Source organism: Actinia tenebrosa, unplaced genomic scaffold (assembly GCF_029948245.1).
Source record: "Actinia tenebrosa isolate PJP-AT-01 unplaced genomic scaffold, QUT_ActTen_1.0 PGA_scaffold3__52_contigs__length_22856419, whole genome shotgun sequence".
NCBI classification, from domain to species: Eukaryota; Metazoa; Cnidaria; class Anthozoa; order Actiniaria; family Actiniidae; genus Actinia; species Actinia tenebrosa.
In genome coordinates this window covers 14514908-14535699 of record NW_028292580.1, presented here as the reverse complement: position 1 = coordinate 14535699, position 20792 = coordinate 14514908, and the positions used below count along the sequence as shown (strand labels likewise).

Sequence of the window (20792 nt, the reverse complement as noted above, 5' to 3'; positions counted from 1 at the left end):
AAGTTCAGTGCGCGCGTACGTGTTTGGGCGCCAAAAATGTTCCCGCCAAATCAACAGAATTTCCATCAGCAGGTGCTACAATTCCTATTTATTCGTGAGGGCCTTGTATCGAGGAAGTCGCTTCTCCTAATAGTTAAGAAGCTTATCCAAGTAGTTCCACTTACCACTCAAAGAAACTACATATAGAAACGTATGTTGTGAGAGCTTCAAGCAAGCACGTAATAAGCGGTTTATATCACAAGAAATTGAAATTACTTTGCCGACAGCTAGTCCGGAGAAGATTAGTCTTAGTAGACAATGAGCGGAATGGAAGCGCCAACAACAGCTATATATTTTGGCTTCAGGGGGTTATTAATAAATATGTTCTTAATCTATAATTCATTACTACGTAGCTAGAGTAGCTACCTTTGATCATATTTTGTCTGAGGACTAGGGATCACTCTACGCCCGCGCATCGAGAAAAAAAACCCACATTTTTCCCATGTTCGTAATATATATCTAAGTTCCTAGATTGCATTTTCAAGTTCCGAATATAAATATCAAACCATTTTAAACTCAAACCAACTTTACTTCGGCAACATTATCATCAATAATATAATATACAAAATTAGCCACTTCCGTCATGACTGGTCAGCGGCAGTCTCACAAAGTCTTCAGTTTTTTACAAATATATTTACAACGTATTTATTGTCAAAAATATCAACAATTAAATTACTTTGTATCAAATATCGTAATTATACATCTCTTTTTTTTACAATTGTTTATAATCAATATTTGGATATATTGGTATAGTCATAATAGCTTTGTTTCTATATAGATATATTTACTCTGCGCCATGATACGATTGACCTAATCACCATCTTCCCGTTTCGTATCAAGTCGCTCCCAAAAAAATGTTTCAGTGTCATCCATACCGTGTTTTCTTCGAGTGTTACTACTGGCGAACAAAAGAAATGATACTCAAGGGAATGACATACGGTCTGAAATGGGAACATGGTAATTAGGTATATTGGAATACCCATTGACACCAGATGTTGGCCCTTTTTTATCCGGTAAAATTTTCAAGCAATAGCGGCTTTGTACCATCACGTGATGGCAGCCCGATGAAAGGAGGACCAGACATTGTTTAGAGAGTGAAACTTTCCCTGCACTTTTTGCACGGTTGGCCTCCATTTCCTCTCACATATTCCTTCCTACCCCTTCATAGTAGCTCTCTGTCTATTTACGCCATTCATCCATCCCACCTCTACCGAATAAAAACCGGTTTCCTTAGCACTGACTGAACATATTCCTGAACATATCCCACTTTGTAGTAACTGGTCATGTGATCACCTTCCGCCATATTGAACGTAGCACATTTGCTCCTCACTTAAACTTTTAAAAATCCATAATAAACTTTATTATTATACCCTTTTTACGTTTCTTTAGCCTTCTCTTCTTCTAGACATTGACTTTTCGGCTACTATGAATCAAAGATTTGATAACTCGAGCCGTTGTAAATGGAACGCAGGAACACAGAGTGCGTATGTCACATTTGCCAACAATAATATGACGTAAACTGATCAAGTGAGCTGTAAAGCATCTTAAGACCAATATACTAGGTATTTCATGTGAAGTAAGTCGTATATATGATATATAAATAATAATTGAATAATATACCATCAAAGTGCGCTTTGAGAATATTATCACACCCTCATAATCATACAAAAACAGCCAATTTAAAGAATGTGCCTCCCCTCCCCTATCTTCTATTCCTTTACACTGATATTTTAGTGGCCTATCACAGAAGAGGAGCGTTTATTTATCACTGACGCGAATGGTTTATAAACCAATACAAACCCTCTTTATGTTATGAAAGTCAAAGATGATATACTGAGAATTAACCAATCATGAAGAAGCAGTGAAAGGAAATAGAAAAGAGGTATTGCACCATCACGTGCCGGCGCCCGTACGTACAGCTTGGGTTGCCTGTGGTTAGATGGGAGAACAATAAAATCCCTGTGCTCTCGTTGAATTCGTAAAACGATTGTACTGTTCCTGCCATCTAACATGGCTGCCGTCACGTGGTGGTGCAAAACCTTTATACGAATATAATTTCATCCAAAAATAACGAAAAGTGTCGTATTAATGTGATGTATCACGCTCAAAAAATAAAGCGATGTTCTCAACAATTTTCAATATCACAAACAGTAACGTAAAAATGTTGTGGCTTACGTAACAGTAACGCAAGAAAGTTGTGACTAATATAACAGTCACGCAATCAAGTTGCAACTAACGTAAAAATAACGCAAGCAACTTGCAACCCATGAATCAGTCACGCAAGGAATTTGCAACGAAAGTAACAACCAAGCAAGCGAGTTGCAACCGATATCAAAATCACGGAATTTGCACCCAATATGATAGTCAGGCAAGCAATTTGTAACCCAACTTTATCAATAGGCCTCTTTACCTTGGGCGTTTTGTTTTCATCATTTCAGACCACGTGTCATTCTCTCAAGAATACGATTGTTCGTTTAATTATTCGCGTCTCTTCTCATGCGAAACCGTTAACAAAGAAATGATACTCTAAGGAACGACACGCGGTCTGAAATGGGAAAACCATGCACAAAGTAGGTCTATAGTTTACATACACAGCTTCTATGGTCGATAGCTTCAATTTTGCTTTCCCGATGATATACCTCTCCTCTTTATGTCTAATGCAATGTTTCTCCATTCAGACCACGTGTCATTTACTTCACAATAAGTGATTCTTTAGATAAGCGATAGGAATGACACGTGAGCTGAAATTAGAAAGAATTAAGTGAAAGGGTCGTTTCACGGTAACTTCAACGACAAGTAGTTTCTAAGACTGGAAGATAATGGACTACTTCGACGGTGCGTTGGCCATCTTTGATCGTAAGGCATTATTGGGCAAGAAACAAAACAAAGATGGCGGATAATATAAAACGTTTGTGTGCTTGTCTTTCTTTCATAGGTAAAGGTGATCGATGTGCTGTCTTTGGCTGTAGCGATGAAAGGCTATATAAAAATATATATATCATCATCCAAGCTTCACATTAGCTTTATATTTTCCCCCTGGACGCCCCGTAATGCTTTTAGATCTAAGAGGGCCGCCGTATCGTCAAATACAAGTCAAGATTAAACACACAAAATATCAACGATTCCTTGAGCCCTGAATTCAAGATGGCGGACCTTTTCCAAGAGCATTCAACTCAATATGGCGAATATTCCTCAGCATTTAACTAAATAGACCTTATTCGTGGTGTGACAATATTTTCCCAATTCAGCGTGACAAACCTCTGGGGGAATGAACAGCTATTGTTTTGAAACTCGTCGTGATATCATCGTTATTCCTTTAGTATCCTTTGGGATACTCACAAATTTTTTGAAGAATAAAAACAAAGGAAAATGAATCCTCTTGAGGTTTGTCACACTGAATTGGGAAAACATTGTCACGCCACGAATAAGGTCTATTAAAAAAGGCATATAGTTACCCATAATTCCTCATTCTCCAATCCAATATGGCCGTTGTTCGGTTACCCAGAATTCCTTGAACCTTGTATTCAAGATGGCTGCCACGACATTGAAGATCCAGATTTATTTTTTTTCAAAGTAGAGTACGACTCACGATGGAATAAATCACAGGACAAAAAATCCCGAAAACTAATTTCCATTTGTCTCCTGTATGCCTTGATGCAGTCGACCTGTATCCCAGTACATCGGTATTATGTTGTGTCGTCGCACGAGTGTGGGTCGAAGTATCCGGTCGCTTTGTGAACTTTGATTCTCCAAGATTACAGTAATCACCCTCGCAGCAAAGAATGTCACAGCTTTGAACAGCTCCTTCTAAAGTATGATTCGTGCTATCACACATCACATTTTTGAGATCGTCACAGCCTTCGCTAATGCTGCAGTTCTTGTCTAGGTGCGTAAAGTTCGATCCGTCGGGACTCTCAATTACCATTTGGTACGCGAAGCAAGAATCGAACGCTTTCCCCAATTCCTCATCCTTACTGCAATCGATATATGTTTCTTTGCACTCCGTCGCCTCGTAATCAGGATCGCACATGATACATTTGATGGAGATAACTGCGGAAGGAAAAAGACAAGGAAACGTAAGCTACATTGCACATGTCGGAATCTTGAAAATCCAGTCGGTATCCATGATTTCATTCTTACGGTACTTTTGGGAACCAAAGAATATCTTCTGTGTCTCAGTTCTCAAGTTTTTTCCTTTCCTCCCTTCCTTTCCTTTCCTTTCCTTTCTTTTCTTGTTTTTTTAACTCCGGCAGTTAAGGAAAGGAACCCATACCCGATTTCTCAAAATGCTGGATTTCTGCTAAGCGCACTCGCGCTTCTAAAGCACACTCTTGTAAAATTCCTACTAAAAATAAATTCAGGGCGTGCGCGCGGAAAAAGAGTGAGCATAAACCAATCAGAGTGCGCGTTAGAACTCGGTTATTACTGGGTTGCCTGTGGCAGCCCAGCCTAAAATGGGTCGTGTGTCTGCGCATTTTCCTGCGTCAGAAAATGCCAAAATTGCCCAATAGTACCCAGGGGTCTTCACGACACTACCCAAGAGTCCTTTGCGGACATATGATATAGACATCCCGTGTGAAGTCTGATTTATATTCAAGTGACAGTTGCCAATCGATTTATAATTTATCAAAGTGATTGATTGGGGGTGGAGCTTCGAATCACGTATCGGAAATTCCGAAATGAATGTCTAGATGCATATTCTTTTTTTCGTTAGTTGCTGAAATCCAAGGTTCAGTGCAGGATTAGGAATTACTCGTTTCACTATTCTATATACTATTATTTTACACACTGTAAAAAACAAAAAAGAAAAACGAAAAAAAGGAGCAAAAGCGTGAGTAGGTATAATGTTTCGGTCACCCATCCAAGTGCTAACCCTCCTCACACGGCCTTGACTCAGTATCTTAAACAACAACGCATTTATCCACTGGACCACGGTTCCAGGTAAATCAGCATAACAATAGCCCTGAAAAAACAATGCACCGAATAGACTAGACTTTTTAACATTATATTTTCAACCGATTCCGTGCGTGGCAGAGATGCAAGGGATTAGCCGATATGGTCTGGCGGCCGGCTAGTCTCTCCCCTGATGCTTTGGCTAGAACATTTTCTTGCGTAATTCGTACACACAAGGGCAGAAGGATTTAATCGCCGTCAGGTCCGAAGTCCATACGCCGCCTCAGCCAAAGTGGAGTCGTATTTTTGAATTTCTTTTGGTGGGTACGAATCTCATCTTATCCACATAAGATCTTTCTTTTTTTTAATCCATTTTTTTAATTAGATTTAAATCTTCAACAATAACTTAATCATTTTAGTGAAAAAAGATTTATTCCCATTCGGTTGCTTATAAGCCTGTATAAGTTTGATCAGACGTTATCAGTCATACAGGCGATATCGATCCGCAAAAAGTAGAGCTGTGCTTTCTTGAGTTTGCCCGCAAAGGATCAGTGGGTGGTGCCGTGAAGACTTCTGGGTACTTCTGCATTTTCTGACAAGGAAAATAAACAGCCACCCCAGTAGATAATATAATAACAAAGGATGGTAAAAAGAAAAGAAAATTAATTGATGATTCTGACTGAGAACATTAGGATATTTGATGTTATTGCGTCATGGCGCAAGATCAAATTCCAAGTAGTGTGACATGCATAACGCAAAACTGTTTATTTTATAGCCTAAGAAAGGGCAGAACGTGCACTTATTTTAATATCCTGTATAGAACACCTTAAGGGAGAAGATCGCCTTACACGAGTTAAACGAAAACATTCTTTTCTGTGAAACATTTTATTATCTTTTGGCTAAAATTGCAAACCTCTTCAGCTGTACTAGGCATCTGTGAATGATACAGGCAACCCATGATTATCATTGATCTAGGTTGGACGTGGCTTACTAATGACGTGTGACCGCAGAATACAACTTTCAATTAACCCTCAAATCAACGAGGCGTTCTTTTTAATTGTTAGTAGATCAATGTACAGATATGAAACAAATAGAGATCACAACCACGACACTCGTTTTCTTTGAAATTCGCACGGACCTTTGAAGAAACCGCGACGAGATTGCCAATTGATAGTTATAATTAGACAAGTACTTTGGAAGATTTTCTTCGTATGGGCTAGTTTTTTTTCGCTTTGAAGTTTTCAAAGGTAGACAAAATGAAAAACCCGTTTCTATCACAATATTCACGGCATCGCTTTTACGAATATTTAGAGCTTTAAGTGATATAATTAACTAATAGATATGTATGAATTATAGAAATATTTAAGTGGTATAATTGATGCATGAGGCTATTGACTTAACAAAAGATATATATGCATTATAGAAATATAAAGCATGAAAAGGCGTGCGTTTTAATCCTATAAATTTTGGCTCTGACTAGCAGCAAGAAAACCATCGGTAAACATGCGGCTAGTAGGCGTGGTAGTATGTCAATCTCCTTTTCCTAATTCGACATTGATTGTTTCTGACCTAGTCTATAGGTCTACTCCTTTCTTGAAAACAAAACCAGTTACTTGTAGATAAACTGATTCCGTGTCTGAAGTTTCATTAGAAAAAAGTATATAGCAAGAGAAAAAAAAGGAGACTTATTGAGATTACTACTCCTATAAAAAGAATCCATCTCGAATAGGGCTCCGTTTTACACAAAGGCAGAATGAACCCAAACGCTAGGGATTCTCTTAGAGTTTGTTTTACTTGACTTTACCCGATATCATGTAAGCAGTGTCTTGATATTACGGACAAAATAAACCCGCCCAGAAATATTGCTAACAACGTTACAAAATAAAAGTTCTCGTTCATTTGTCAACACCGATATCTCCTATCTACTTTACACAGCCTGAAATAATTGGTAGCAAGTTTTATTGATATAAGCACTTGACACAGAAGAGATTCGTCGCGTTAATCCCTTGAGCATCAATCCCGGTCCATAAGAGCCAAGACTCGGTGTTAATGGCTTTTATAGACTGGGCCGCCAAGTTAATTTGGATTGGTAAAATTTCCATTTAATCATCAACTCTCTTCTGCTACTTCAGGCAAGATATCTTAATCAAAAAGGATCAAAAACTTCAGAATGAACTCGCAAGGAAGGATATTAATTCTGTGCCATATAACCAGAAATGGCAGCCGCGTTTTGGGAGCCAGCGTTTCGCGGATAATATCTCGGCAAGCATTCCCTTGTAGTATCGTACATTGCCTGTTTTCCCTTCATCGGGCGGCATCACGGCTTTTCTGAGAGTGCCGAAAAAGGTGCAAATAAACTAGGTTGCATTTTCTAGGCTAAATAGGTTCTTGTTTAAAGGGGGTATACATGACAAATTTGAGGCTAACAGGTTCTTACTTTCAGGTTCTTACTCGCGGGTTTTTACTGTATGTTGTGCGTAGGTGTCATATTTATCAAAAATTAAAACGTTTCTTCTGCGTGTAATTTGATATTTTTTAAATATCCAAGCTTTAGAAGAAACGCTTTAATCTTAGATAAATAAAAGTTGTTGTTGTTGTACAGTCTTCTCACGAACCAAGGGTGACACGTGTACAGAGTCATTCGCCTCCCCTGAGCAACGAAACTGAGACAAATCGTATTCAAGATTAATCCTAAAAATATTAGTTTCAGAATGATTTCACTGAAAGCGATTGAGTAATCCATTATGGAGGCTAAAAGGAGGAGCCAAACCTTTATTTTTCCATCTTGGCTCATCACGGAGCCGAAGTGTCTTCATCGTGACAATTGGTATCAGATCTCGCATAGCACAAAAACACTCGACAAAACAATCAAGTCAAAATCTCTAATTAAATTCTTTCTTGTTCCAATCATGAATCATTGATTCGAGAAACCAAAGGTTCTTTTCTGTCTGCAATAAGGAGTGAGCGAAGAATACTGTCCCGGCTTGGCGTATGGATGGGTGATCGTTGGTTGAGATTATCAGATGGGATAGGACGATAAAATCCTTACTTTGATTATATTTATTGAATGTCTTGATGTGTTCAATCGTCTTGGTGTCTTATCGATCCGAGTGTCGTTTTTCGGATTTTAAAAATTTCCTTTAAGCAAGTTCGACTACACAAGAGAAAGAAGAAATTTCGTGTTAAAATCGATTCATTTCCAATGAGAATCAACAACGAAGAAAACGTATTTTTACTTTGAATGAAGCCCCAAACCCCAGACCCCCGGCAAAGGGCGGGGAATTAAGCATTCATGTAGTGTTAAATTTACCAATTTCCCCAGTACCCGGGAAATTCCAGTCCCCTGGAAATTGCTGCCGTAAAGTTATTGTAGTAGTTGCTGCTAAAATTTTGAAACTGTTGAATTGTGCGTTAAAATCCCCGGTTTCGCCGCGTTAATTTCCCGCCCTGTCCCGGGGATCGGGGGGCTAGTTCAATTGACTATTGCATTATCTGAAGAATTCATAATTTATATTAATTTTTATTTATCTTTTATAGCATTTATCAATTATGTCTCGAAGGATTTTTTCCTAAGTGGCCCTGTAGCATCGTACAAGCAAAACAAAAAAACAAAAACAAAAAACACACACACACACACACACAAAACGAACTCTTAAAACATTAAAGAGGCACAAAAGGTGATTCAGTTCGAAAAGAAACCACGGACAACTTGAAAAAAATAAATATTTAACATCCCTTTTTGATTTCTACTTGAAGCTATCACAAGGATAAGATGCAGACGGGTTTTCTGTCACCTCTCAGCCAGCTCCAGCCACACATGGAACAAATGGAAAACACATCTTCTCGCCATGGTTCTGCCAAATCATATCAGTAAAACAAGAAGAACAGTTTCGGCAAATTACCCTTTGATGGGCATCATTGAGCGACTAACGTCTCGCTGATGAACGTCAATTTGGGATAAATTTAGTCGTGTCGGCCGAAAAGACAAAGTAAAAATGATTCACAGGTGCTCTCATTAGGATGAACAAGGCTTTTATCCCCGGCTTTTATCAGAACCATATCACGCAGCATGAAGAGCATGGTGATGGCGTCTACAGTTTGGCGATATACCCACCGCATTGAAACACGTCCTATTAGACGAGGTCAAAGAACCAAATGAATCCTATCACAATCAACCAAAACGCTCAATCTTATATCTGGGATTTATTTCAAGAAAGGCTTTCCTTTTGGGAGCAAAAATCCTTTTCAAATAAGAGAACAGACTTAGTACGTTTTTACCCGGGGAATGAGTCTGTACGTATTTACCAATTCGTTCATTTTAAAGCCTTGATGCATCTTACCAACGCAAGAATCGATTTCTTATCTTCACAAAAGTAATTAAGAAATGTTGTATAATTACGTCTGATAGGGAAACAGCCAAGGCACATTAAGTTTATCATCTTGGTAAGCTATGTATTAATAATTCAATTGGGATTTTTCCCGAAAGCTTTGCAGTGTCTTTTTGGCCAAAAGGGCTTTTTTAATACTACTAATACAGAAACAGCCCGATGAACAGGATGTCATAATGGAGGCATCTTTTTCATTTAGGCGGTCATTACCTATTTGATAAAGCCATCACACTTATCACCAATCCTGTCATCCAGTTCGGCCTATCAACAAGGACTGCGCATTCTCAAACCCTGACAAAAGACACTGAACCTTTCATAACTCGCAAAAGCCGGCAGTCAGTCCACTGGGCTCAAATGATCAGCCAGATATCATGAGTAATTCAAAATGGCGCCGCTTTTGAGCCCGGTTTGCTAAGAAAATTCACACGTCTGTTGGATTTTTTTATGAGTTGACGGTATCATTTCCTCTAATAACGAAAATTTCAAATACAACAAAGAACATCGGCTAGTAAAATGAGCTTTGGTGGCGAGGTATTTTGAGTGGAATTGAGTTGTGGTCAATTGATTAAAGCAGGACAAGATACGTTCTGACTCCAACTCGATAACGCTGGAGACAACAGTCTTGTCAGTGAAGTTTCTTTTATCGATTGTGTGTTTTTCTACGAGATTATGAACGATTCTTGTCGTTGATTAACTGAATTACAAAGAGTCTCCTTTGGACAAACAAATCAATTTGATTTTCCCTTATGAAAACTGTGTAATCGCTCGTCATTGACCCTGGATGTTACCTTTAGCGATTTCTACTGCGCTTAAACGATGACATTTAAAGCGACGTATATAAATACTACATAAAAGCTCTCAGTGTGGCCATGGTTGCTTGTAAAAACGATGTGTCGTAGCGCAAGTGAGCGTATCCCTACGAACACTAAACCATTACCGGCTCAAGTGAACTTGTATTATATAAAGATTTGCTTGAAATATAAACAAAAGTATTTTCGAATTTGATCCGTCACCAAGACGCACTTAGTTTCTTTACGGCAAAAAATAACGCTTAGATACTCCAGGAACACAGTTTGAAACCTTATTAGTGTGGAATTATTTGTAAACAAGGGAAAAAGAAAATCCCTGTCTGTATCGCGCAAAAGCTTTAAATTATTCTATAGCTTGCGACACTGTTACAACGTAACGTCAGTACCTACTTTTTTCGATAGCAAAGTTCAAGTTTACCACACGAGCTAAGGGCATGTTAAGCTTACTAACGACAATTTTAAAGTAAATGTGTCTCCCCATGAACCAATAAAGTAAAAAGATTGAAGTCTTTAGCGGTGAAAATTTCAATATTTCGCAAGGAAAACGATGCCGGGGAATTTAGAGGAAGTTGATCGAGCAGCCAATGTTGGTTTGCGAATATTAATCGCGCTCGTGCGACAAGAAATATATCTAGAAATCACATAGAAATACTTACCAAAAGGTACAAATGAAAGGCAGAAGCCAATAAAGATTACAAAGGCAATGATCTTCATTCTACGTGTTTGTTCTTGCACGTATTTGGTTGTCAGTTGAATGACTATGAAGCTATGCGATCCAAGCCGTCAGCTTATAAGTAAGCAGTGTAATAGATAGCTTTCCTCGTGAGTAGTGACAACGGGAGGGTAATGTTTTTGCCCCCAAAGGTCAGGCTTAGTCACCTTGTCTCAGGAAACAGAATGATGGCAGCCGCTTGAAAAGTGTTAGGGAATCAACTGTGGAAAGGTAAAATCACTTGGCAGACACCAGGTAGATGGCGGTATGTAGATGACAGAAATGTGCAGTCTCTTAGTAATTATGACGAGAGAAAAACAAAGTGCAGCGGTTTCGTGCGAGCTGCGGATCTTTTGAGATGTAAATCTTGAAGTTGTCAAGAAGTTAACAATCTAAAAGGGGCTGTTCTATCACAGGGGGATGAGAAAGGTGTCACAATCCAACGAGGGCACACCCACTGATATTAAAGAAGCTTGGCGCCCTGGGGTATAGTAGAAAAGAGATTATCAAACTCGAAGCCTTTCAAAACCATGCCACTTCATTAATTATCATGACCTACTTCCATTTATTTACTTTTTCTTAATGTAATAACGCACGACGCTAAGGTGACATTACTACTATACTCTAATCACCAAGTCAAGATTTTTGCTTTATGTGTGTACAGTTCATTATATTGTGTAAACAGGTTAATTTACAAGTGGATGACAACGTTCGCCAGACAGTTAGCTTACAAGTTGAAGACCTTCAGTCAAATCTAGACGTCACTGTGTCTTGGAATTATGTCTTCTGTGTCAGCATGTACAATGTAGTGTCAAAAGATCTGTACTCTTGTCCAGAATATGATGATTGCCATGCCTTTGGGAAGTATTTAGGAACCATTTGTGTGGGCTTGGAGAACATTTGAGTTCAAATCGTAATCACAAATTTTCTCTTTAGTTTAGAGCTCGTGTTGCGTGAGGTGCCCTAGGGCAGAATCCGCTTAGCCACAAGATCGAAAAAATCTTTATAGTAGTTATCCTAATAAGTGGCCCGAAATTTTAGTTTTCAGAACATGAATGTTTGAAGGACGGCATTTATTAAATATTACAAAAAAAGCCATGAATGAGTTATTCGTGTGGAATTAAACAAAAAACAAAAAACAAAAAAACAAAAAAACACTTGTTGCCAAAACAGTGAATAAAGTCCTGAAACGCTACCACCAGGGGAAAAAAGTGAAAAAATAATGTAGGCCATTTACGTATTATGTAAATGGCGGGGAAAATAATCCAGATCTTTCTCCACGTCCGATTCAATAATCTCTCTTTGTTCAGACTTAGGATTCTTTAATCCGTTGGGGCTCAGGGTTTTTCATGGTTTAATTTTTTATCAATTTTTGTTTCTGTTGTGGTTTTTTTTTTTTTTTTGAGTTTAGTTGACAAAGTTGTTCATGGATGAAAATGCGCTATATTGGCCAATATCCAAGAAGATTTTGTTTTAATAAAATTTAGTTCATCGAAAACAGGCTTGAGGCCGAGGAAAGAATCCATGGTGCAAGCCCTCGCTTGCCTTGGAACTATGACGCTGACCTTATTGATCCTAATTTGAAGACCAACATTGAGAGCTTAAAACCTCCATTCAAATTAAATTTCTTTTTCGTTCTCCCCATGCTTATTAGGTTTAACCTTGAACTTTGTGTATTTTTAATTGTTGTTGATGTTTCAAAATGCTTTCAAAATGAGCCATACGTGGACAACCGTTGAATGCTCTGTGCAATGCAGCCTTGCTCTTCGTTTCCCCTCTATTTACGAATTTATTTTCTAGACGCGACCACTATTTACTCAGAAAATACTAAATCGTCCGTTTTTCGTAGCTGCCTCAAACATCATCATAGCCCAGTAGTTGTCCCACACTGTGACCTTACAGACCTTACAGCAAGTTAACTGAGTTCTCCTGATCATCGAAGATCACGCCTGCCATCAAAAACATCCCATCACTAGTCTCAAAAACCCATCGAAAAAATGCAGCCTTACTAAGGTTTTTTCCTAGGAGTTCTGCTAAGAATATTCTCATAATTTTTTTACTCAAATCTTCAAGTTGAGAGTAATTTTAAACGCAGCTCTCAGAACAAATCGAAGACACTTCATTCTGTCTGTCAACAAACACCAATTAAATTTCATTTTGGATTTTGACGACAAATAAACTACAGCCAGGCGCTAAGATTCTATGATTTTTTAATGGAACTTTGACCATTTTTTAAAATGTTTCCGCTATTTTAATAAAATGCTTTCCAAGATCTTTCAGGAAGGATTTAAAGTTGTGGGTTTCTACGTTTAATGTCTTGATAGTTTTTGTCACGACTTTGATAATAAATGGTTATTGTTGCTCCAGGTTGCGAAAGGTAGATATGAAGGGCAGAAAGCACTTGAACTCGAATTTAGTTTTGATAGCGCGTTTGTTTCATTGACGTGACAAGGCATTAATGGAATAGTTATCCTACTCATAAAATACTGAAAAGTTAAAAGCAAAAGAGAAAAAGTAAAGAAGACTGAAGACTGAAGAAGAAGGAGAAGAAGAAGGAGAAAGAGAAGGAGAAGGAGAAGGAGGCAGACAAAAAAGCTAAAACACTGTTTTAGATAAGCTATTTCACAAATGTCTTTTCTATTTTCCCCCCAGTAACTAATACTGACATCAGTTACTGTAAAATCAAAATTTCCTTGTCGATGTGGCAAATCAAAACTAAAATGCTAAGATGATGTTGTAATCTTACGGCTATCAAACTCTGACGAGTAGGACCTGCTTTTGCATGAATACACTTTTTTGGACTGTATATTCCTTATAACTCAAGTGAACTAATTGGGTTCAATCAGGAACACAAGAGCTCGCTCGCACAAGGAACATGATAATTGAATATTCATGACACTGGTTAACCGACTGATTGATTAAAGGACTCAGAGAAATTGCTAAAAAGTGGAAAGAGAAACGGGAAAACATCCTCCTATACCCCATTCACATCAAGGCTTAAACATGTTTTAAAGTGGTTTAACTAAACAGCTTTGGAAAACAATCTACGAACACTGCACAATCTTTGGCGAAATAATGCATGTAAGCTATCCTTTGTCTTGCTCTGATAATATTTTAGAAAGTTATTATATTGTAGGTTAATTCTAGGTTCTCGATTTTTTTTCCTAATGAAAACATAGTTTAACTAAACGCGCTTAGGTGTGAATGGGGTACTAGACTTATACTATAGTAAAGTGGACTTTTAAGACAGGCATCATGTCGACTGTAGGACAGGAACCGCAATGCTAAAAGACATGCCTTTCATCAAAGGAAAAAGGTTTCCATACTTTCTTTTTTAGTTTATAGTAACGATACACTAATGCAGATCTATTCTTACGTACAGTCGTGAGAAAACAAAATAAGAATAAAATCCTAACTGAAAAACAAATATTTTTGGGCAAGTAAGAATGACTGACCTAAAAGAGGTATCCGAATGATTGGCTTTTCCTCGTCTGTTGTATTATTTTCATTGCGTTAAATTGTCGCATTCTGGATATGCAGTTAGTCGAACATTCAGGGGAAAAATCCTCAAAGAAAGTCAAGAATAATGCCAAAAGACCTTCAAGTTTAAGGAACGGATCTGTATTATTTCCCTTTTATTGTTTATTATGCTATATCAGTGCATGGTTTGAAAGCAGAAACTCAGAAAGGTCCGAGGGATTGGATTTCCTTGGGAGAATGGAGCTGTTCCTGAGTGTATGGGATGGCGTAACGTGTCATTACTGATTTCCGGCAATCAAACTGGAATGAAAACCGAGGTTAAAGAGTCAAATAGATCATGTCTAGATTATAGATGAGTAAGTGGATCCATCCATGATTCCGTGGCATGTTCTTCTTTTTTTTTGTAAACTTTCCGCGGCCCGGGGTAGAAGAGTCAAATAGATAATGTCTAAATTATAGATGAGTAAGTGGATCCATCCATGATTCCGTGGCATGTTCTTCCTTTTTTTTATAAACTTTCCGCGGCCCGGGGGAAGGGGACAGGCTCTAAGTCTTTTCTCCTCCCTGTTGCTTTTCTCTGCGTATCCCCGTGGGAGATTGTATCAAAGGTTGTGTAGCGGTAGTGGACTCGCATCTCACCTCTTTGATCTCGGGTTCGATTCCTGGACTCAGTATCATATACATTAGTGAACCAAGGGTGGCAGAGTGGTAGTGCACTTGCCTCTCACCTCTGGGGTCTAGGATTTGATTCCTGGACTCAGCATCACATACATTAGTGAACCAAGGGTGGTGTAGCAGTAGTGCACTCGCATCTCACCTCTGGGGTCTCAGGTCCGATTCCTGGGCTCGGCATCACATGTGAGTAGAGTTTGTTAGGTTTGTCCCTTGATTCGAGGGTTTTTCTCGCTGAAGCTACTCCGGTTTTCCTCGCTGAAGCTACTCCGGTTTTCCTCACTCCGCAATCTGTGATCTGTCCCCTGACTTTGATCAGCCAAGAGGTTGTTTCAGGGTTCTATCTGTGAGTTAACCATGCCCTGACTTAGATCAGCCTATCCTTTTTTCGATTAGATTATCCTTACCTTTACTGGCACATCCCATAAGAAAGTAGATGAACGTTTTGGGCAAAAACATTTAATTATTATGCGTTTTCTATTGTATCTTTGCCAGGCCCCAGGGGAAGATACTCTGTCCACGCCACCTCATATCTGCTATCGGTTGTTCTCCTTGGATGATCTATCTGATCTCCTAGGGTGGGAAACGATATTTTCACGATTAATAGCTTGTATAAGTGCAAATAATATAATAGCTTCATGTCTTTTGAAACAAAATTTCGACTCGTTCATGAAGCTTATAACAAGATAAGATAGGGTAAAACATACATATTTCCCGTACAAAGACAATGCACAAAGAGCTGCGAACGGCGGATTTAGTAAGCTATAGGTTAATAGAGTCATAAATTGAGTGTAATTGAAATTTCTATTTAAACTTATTATTTTCCACAAATTTGACGACGCGATGTTACGAGGCTTGAAACTTACTTAGATATAAAACAAACCATTTCATAGCTGGGTTGCGGCAATTAATTTGATACAAAGTGTAGAAAACAGGCCGGAATAAACACATCGGGTTCAAAAGCGTTTTATATTGCGTTCAATGTATATCTCATTAGATCCATCTTAAAACAAAAGTGCCAACACTTCGAGACACAACGACGGGCACGCGTACTTCATGCCTCACCGGAAGCAGTCAAACAGTCGCGCAACTCGTTTTCTCACATGAAAAGCCCAATAAATTTCTTAATTGATTTTTATTGCTTATTCAGTCTGAGATATGTTTTTAAGTAAGCTAGAGAGTAGGGTTATTCATGGGCGGAGTGTGTTTTTATCAGCTGTGATCGATACCTTCAAATGTTTGACTCTTACTGCCGCGCTTCAGTCTGACCAACTCGACAATCAAGTGATAAGATGGTACAACATTAACACGGCAAACAGTGCGATACACAAACCACACATATATTATTCTCTTAGTTGTTGGCTCGTCAATATGGACGTCGATCCGCAAGATTTGTTAATAATTCGACATGGAAAAACTAAAATACATAGTTGATAGTTTAGTTTTGCCGTCCGTTGTCAATGCGCCATCTTTACTTTGATTCGCCTTACCATCAGTATGAATAATGTATTTTAGGGCCATAGTTAAAACTAAGATCTTACAAAAAAAGATGATGGCGGAGAGAAATTTATTTATAAATCATACTAACTGTGGTGGTTAACGATAAATTCAACAACAGCCCGGGGGGGGGGGGGGGGGGGGGGTACTACCACCCCAACTTGGGTAGGGGTGTGCCGCCAGGACCTCAAAACCCTGACCCTATCCCAGACCTAAAATTTTGATTTTACATACCCTACCCCAGACTAAAACTAAGAATTATACAACCTATAGCAGACTAAAAGACGGAAAATACGTTTTTACAATCGATTGCAATCAATATTTACTAACATTTTTATTGTTTTTGGTCGGCAGAAAGCTTAGCCTATTCGCCAGACAAAAACGACCAAATCGTTAACCCTATCTCAGACTAAAATGATACCCTATCCCAGACAAAATGTCAAAAAATGATACCCTACCCCAGACCCAAAAGCCGAAAAACCATACCCTATAGGGCGGCACATCACCCGTATAGCAAATATAGGGGAGCACCCCCCCCCCCCCCCCCCCCCCCCCCCGGGAACAACAGTAACAATTGTCTGAAGGCAATAGAGCCTCCGATAACTGCTAATGATTAAAATGTCCCGGGTCTTGGTTGAATAGCTGAATATTTTAACGCATAACCGAGACTAAGGCTTAGCAAGGAGAACTCGAAACTGGAGTATTTATCTCCGAGCTCAACAAGGGCTTTACCAGAGCCTGTGTTTTTTATTGGTCAGCACTGGTCGACACTGCGTTCTAAGATCTGCACAGAGCAAGAAGTTATTTTGCCTCATCCGGCGGTTGAGCGCCGCGCTAACCGCGCATTGGATACAGCTAGAGGGGATTTTAATGGGTAACATTTAGTGACTAGGAAGTTGAATAATTGGGTGGCATGACCTCGAGGGGCGGCGCAAATAAAGAGAACATAGAATCAACCAGCCATGAATGTACCCCTTTTGATGCCACACTTCATTGCTAGCCTCTTGTCACTTCCCGTACACTGCACGCAGCCGTGCGCGCCTTCTAAAGAAGTTTGTATTAAATTCAATGCTATTTTGATTATATCCTTAACTAGATATTCAGCCTGTCCTCTAGTTTAGGGAAACGAAAGATTACACCCCAAAATTTGTAGATGTCAATTTCAGAACTGTTTATGTTGTCATCATTTGGCTGCACTTCTTTATAAAATATTTTGTAAGGATGCAAAGATAAAGAAATCGAAGCAAATTTGAACTCTTTCTTTGTGCGCACATCAAAGCACGTCGCGTGACACAACGTACGCACATCAAGATACATTGCGTAAGAACTGCGATATCTTTAGTGGATAACCCTGAAGGTCCTATAGCTGTAGATTGAGATTTTCAATCGGCAAGTGAAAAACGTCTGTGCATCACAGGCTTACGGTCTGTATACAAATTAATCCAAATCGTCTTCGTGGTATTGTGATTAAAAATATGCAAACCTGGCTGACAAATGGACTTAACAAAATTTAAAAAGTTAATATATATAGTAAAGGCTGCCTTTTGGGATTGCTTTTTTTTTTGTATATTCATTAGTTAAAGGTTTTAAATAACCGGAGATCATACTCCCAGACCCGAAATCTGAAGCGTCGTATAGTAGCGCGAAGCATTTACGGCTACGCCAGAGATTTCGACCCCAACACCGTATCAGGCCGTTTGCATGATGGCGTCATTTTACTACCACTACGTATACCAAAATGCTTCTTAGGCCCCATCCACACTATGCCGGATCCTACCGTCCAACCTAGTCCGGGCGAATCCGGAACAATTCTTCACCGAAAACGATTTTTTTCGAATACAGTCTCCAGAGTTGAACAATTTGAAAACGCCGGCTAGTCGTATTTAATAGTGTGGACGGAGAACATTTCGTACCCGAAATTTTTCGAGTACGATGACGTCATGATTGTCATGGGAACATGGAGGGAAGGCTAAAAATTCACCGCGGGCTCAATTTCAGCTTCGATGCACATGCTTAGATGTGCAATGAAGCGTTTTTGCCTCCTCTGATTGGACTAGTGTGGACGCGAAACATTCTGTATTCCCTCATGATGAGAATAGGTAAACTATTCTATAGGATAACTGTATATTTGTGATAACATTTCCCCACAAGCTTCAGCCGCGCACCATCAGCCGCCATCTTGTCTAGTGACCCAAGAACATCATTGGACTATCCAGTTGATCTGAGAAAAAGTATTAGCCAATCAGAATCGAGAAAATTTACAAAAGCGCTAACAGTGCATAATTAATGACAACGCTAATTCATCCCACACGTAGTGCTGGGTTAAATATATACAGGTCACTTTGTAGAACATTAATCGTTATCTTTGCGCAGTGGCATTACCGTAGCCAATGAGGTCTATCCGAGGCGCGGTTATTGCTGATTGAAAACTTTTCCCAATATCCCACAAGACGACTTGAAATACAGTCGGCTTTGCAATTTTTGGAGGCCTGAATAAGGCCAAATATTTTAAACAATAATAATTAATCACTATTCAGGTTTTTTCAAACATGGAAAGCTTTATCGAACTTTGTATACGGATTCCGATAATTTAGATATTCATTTAGCAAATGCAGCGAACTGGAAAACCCACGCGCTAACTAACTGCGCATAATCAATAACAACGCTAGTCCATCCCACACGTAATGCCGTGTTGTTTACAAATACTTGACCTCGTAGAAAAATAATTTTCATCTTTGCGCAGTGGCATTACCGTAGCCAGTGAGGTTTATCCGAGGCGCGGTTATTGCTGATTGAAAACTTTTCCCAATATCCCGCAAGACGACTTGAAATACAGTCGCCTTTGCAATTTTTGGAGGCCTAAATAAGGCCACATATTTTAAATAATGAAAAATAAATATTATTCAGTTTTTTTTTAAAGATTTTTTCGCTGTAATAAGTATCTCAAGTCTCTGTTGTATGTTTGCTTCAATATTTTAATGTTGCTTATTACTAATTCAAAGAAATAGGTAGCGTAGGTCCTTTATTTGTGCTGATAAAAGAACAGGACGTTGAACTTTATCTAAATTTTTATATGCATTCCAATGATTTACAAAGTCATTGGCAGTAAATGAAGTTAACTGAAAACCGAAGCGCTAATCACTGCCCTTGACTATGAGTAATGCTATTCCAGATCCCACACGTAGTGATGTGTTGCATACAAACACTTGACCTCGCAGAAATAAATAGCGTTATCTTTGCGCAGTGGCATTACCGTAGCCAATGAGGTCTATCCGAGGCGCGGTTATTGCTGATTGAAAACTTTTCCCAATATCCCGCAAGACGACTTGAAATACAGTCGGCTTTGCAATTTTTGCAGGCCTAGATAAGGCCGAATATTTAAAAAAAGAAAATCTAAATAATATTGCTGGATTTCACTTGACGTCATTTCCCGTCTCGTGCGGAATGTTCATCAGCTAAATCTCAAGTTTTCAATAGAATTCTTTCTGGCTGACAGCACATGGTGGTCAGTGTTTAACCACCATGTGAAGCAGATAATGAGATTCAAATACTTTTATCAGCTGAGTGAAAGCCAGCAATTGAAGCTTTTCCTTTTTTAACTACTTCTTGTCAACAAGCCGGATCTCAACTTTTCCCCGTGCGATTCTAACTTTAGGATATTTATTTCGACAACAGTATTATCTCAAAGAAAAGGCTAAAATGCGTCATTTCTTTGTGCCAATAAAAGAATAAGACGTGGACGCGGTTGATCAGTTCAACCAACATGGCGGCTACGATGTTTCCGCACCCTGGAAACCTTTATCAATTAAGGAAAAAAAAACGAGCTAGATTCAAAAAATAACCACACAGAGCGAAAGAAGTGCTATTTCTCAATGATCGGGTAAAATTTCGAGGCTTTATTTCACGTTTCAATGATTTTGTTGAAATTTTTGATGAATCCCCATACATTTCCTTATAACATAACACCAGAGCTTGGGCTACCTGTGGTAAAATTTTCGCAAGCTTCATGACACCAGTTTTGTAGTGACGTCATTTCTACGTAACTGTTTCAGATCAGCTGGATATGAACCGATTAGTTAAAATTGACTTTCCATAATAATGGTGCGCATTTGCGCCTGTATCTAACAGCAACTACAAACACTGTACACGTAGGTATATCGACTTATCATTGTTGCAGAAGTGTCGGCTGTGACCGGCGCCATCTTAAAAACCATCAGGAAGATAGCGGGAAAGAATACAGGAAGACCAACACTGCAATTCGTTGGCGTTATCAATTACACTATTCTTTTAGTCATAACATGT

At 38.9% G+C, this 20792-nt stretch overlaps 1 protein-coding gene and 3 non-coding genes across 4 annotated transcripts; 3 read left to right on the top strand and 1 right to left on the bottom strand.

Moving 5' to 3' along the window:
• Window positions 1-547: 547 nt before the first annotated feature.
• LOC116305392 (uncharacterized) lies at window positions 548-11190 on the bottom strand. The gene is made up of 2 exons (XM_031715296.2): window positions 10786-11190; window positions 548-4089 (listed from the first exon to the last, which is right to left on the bottom strand). Exons 1-2 carry the CDS (start codon window positions 10841-10843, stop codon window positions 3608-3610), a joined length of 540 nt encoding a protein of 179 aa, XP_031571156.1. The 5' UTR covers window positions 10844-11190; the 3' UTR covers window positions 548-3607.
• A 7661-nt stretch (window positions 11191-18851) lies between these two features.
• Window positions 18852-18989, top strand: LOC116305398 (U4 spliceosomal RNA). Its single transcript, XR_004198165.1, has one exon. It is a non-coding gene; the product is annotated as a U4 spliceosomal RNA (small nuclear RNA).
• Window positions 18990-19221: 232 nt separating this feature from the next.
• LOC116305396 (U4 spliceosomal RNA) lies at window positions 19222-19359 on the top strand. Its single transcript, XR_004198163.2, has one exon. It is a non-coding gene; the product is annotated as a U4 spliceosomal RNA (small nuclear RNA).
• A 363-nt stretch (window positions 19360-19722) lies between these two features.
• LOC116305397 (U4 spliceosomal RNA) lies at window positions 19723-19860 on the top strand. Its single transcript, XR_004198164.1, has one exon. It is a non-coding gene; the product is annotated as a U4 spliceosomal RNA (small nuclear RNA).
• The last annotated feature ends 932 nt before the right edge of the window (window positions 19861-20792 follow it).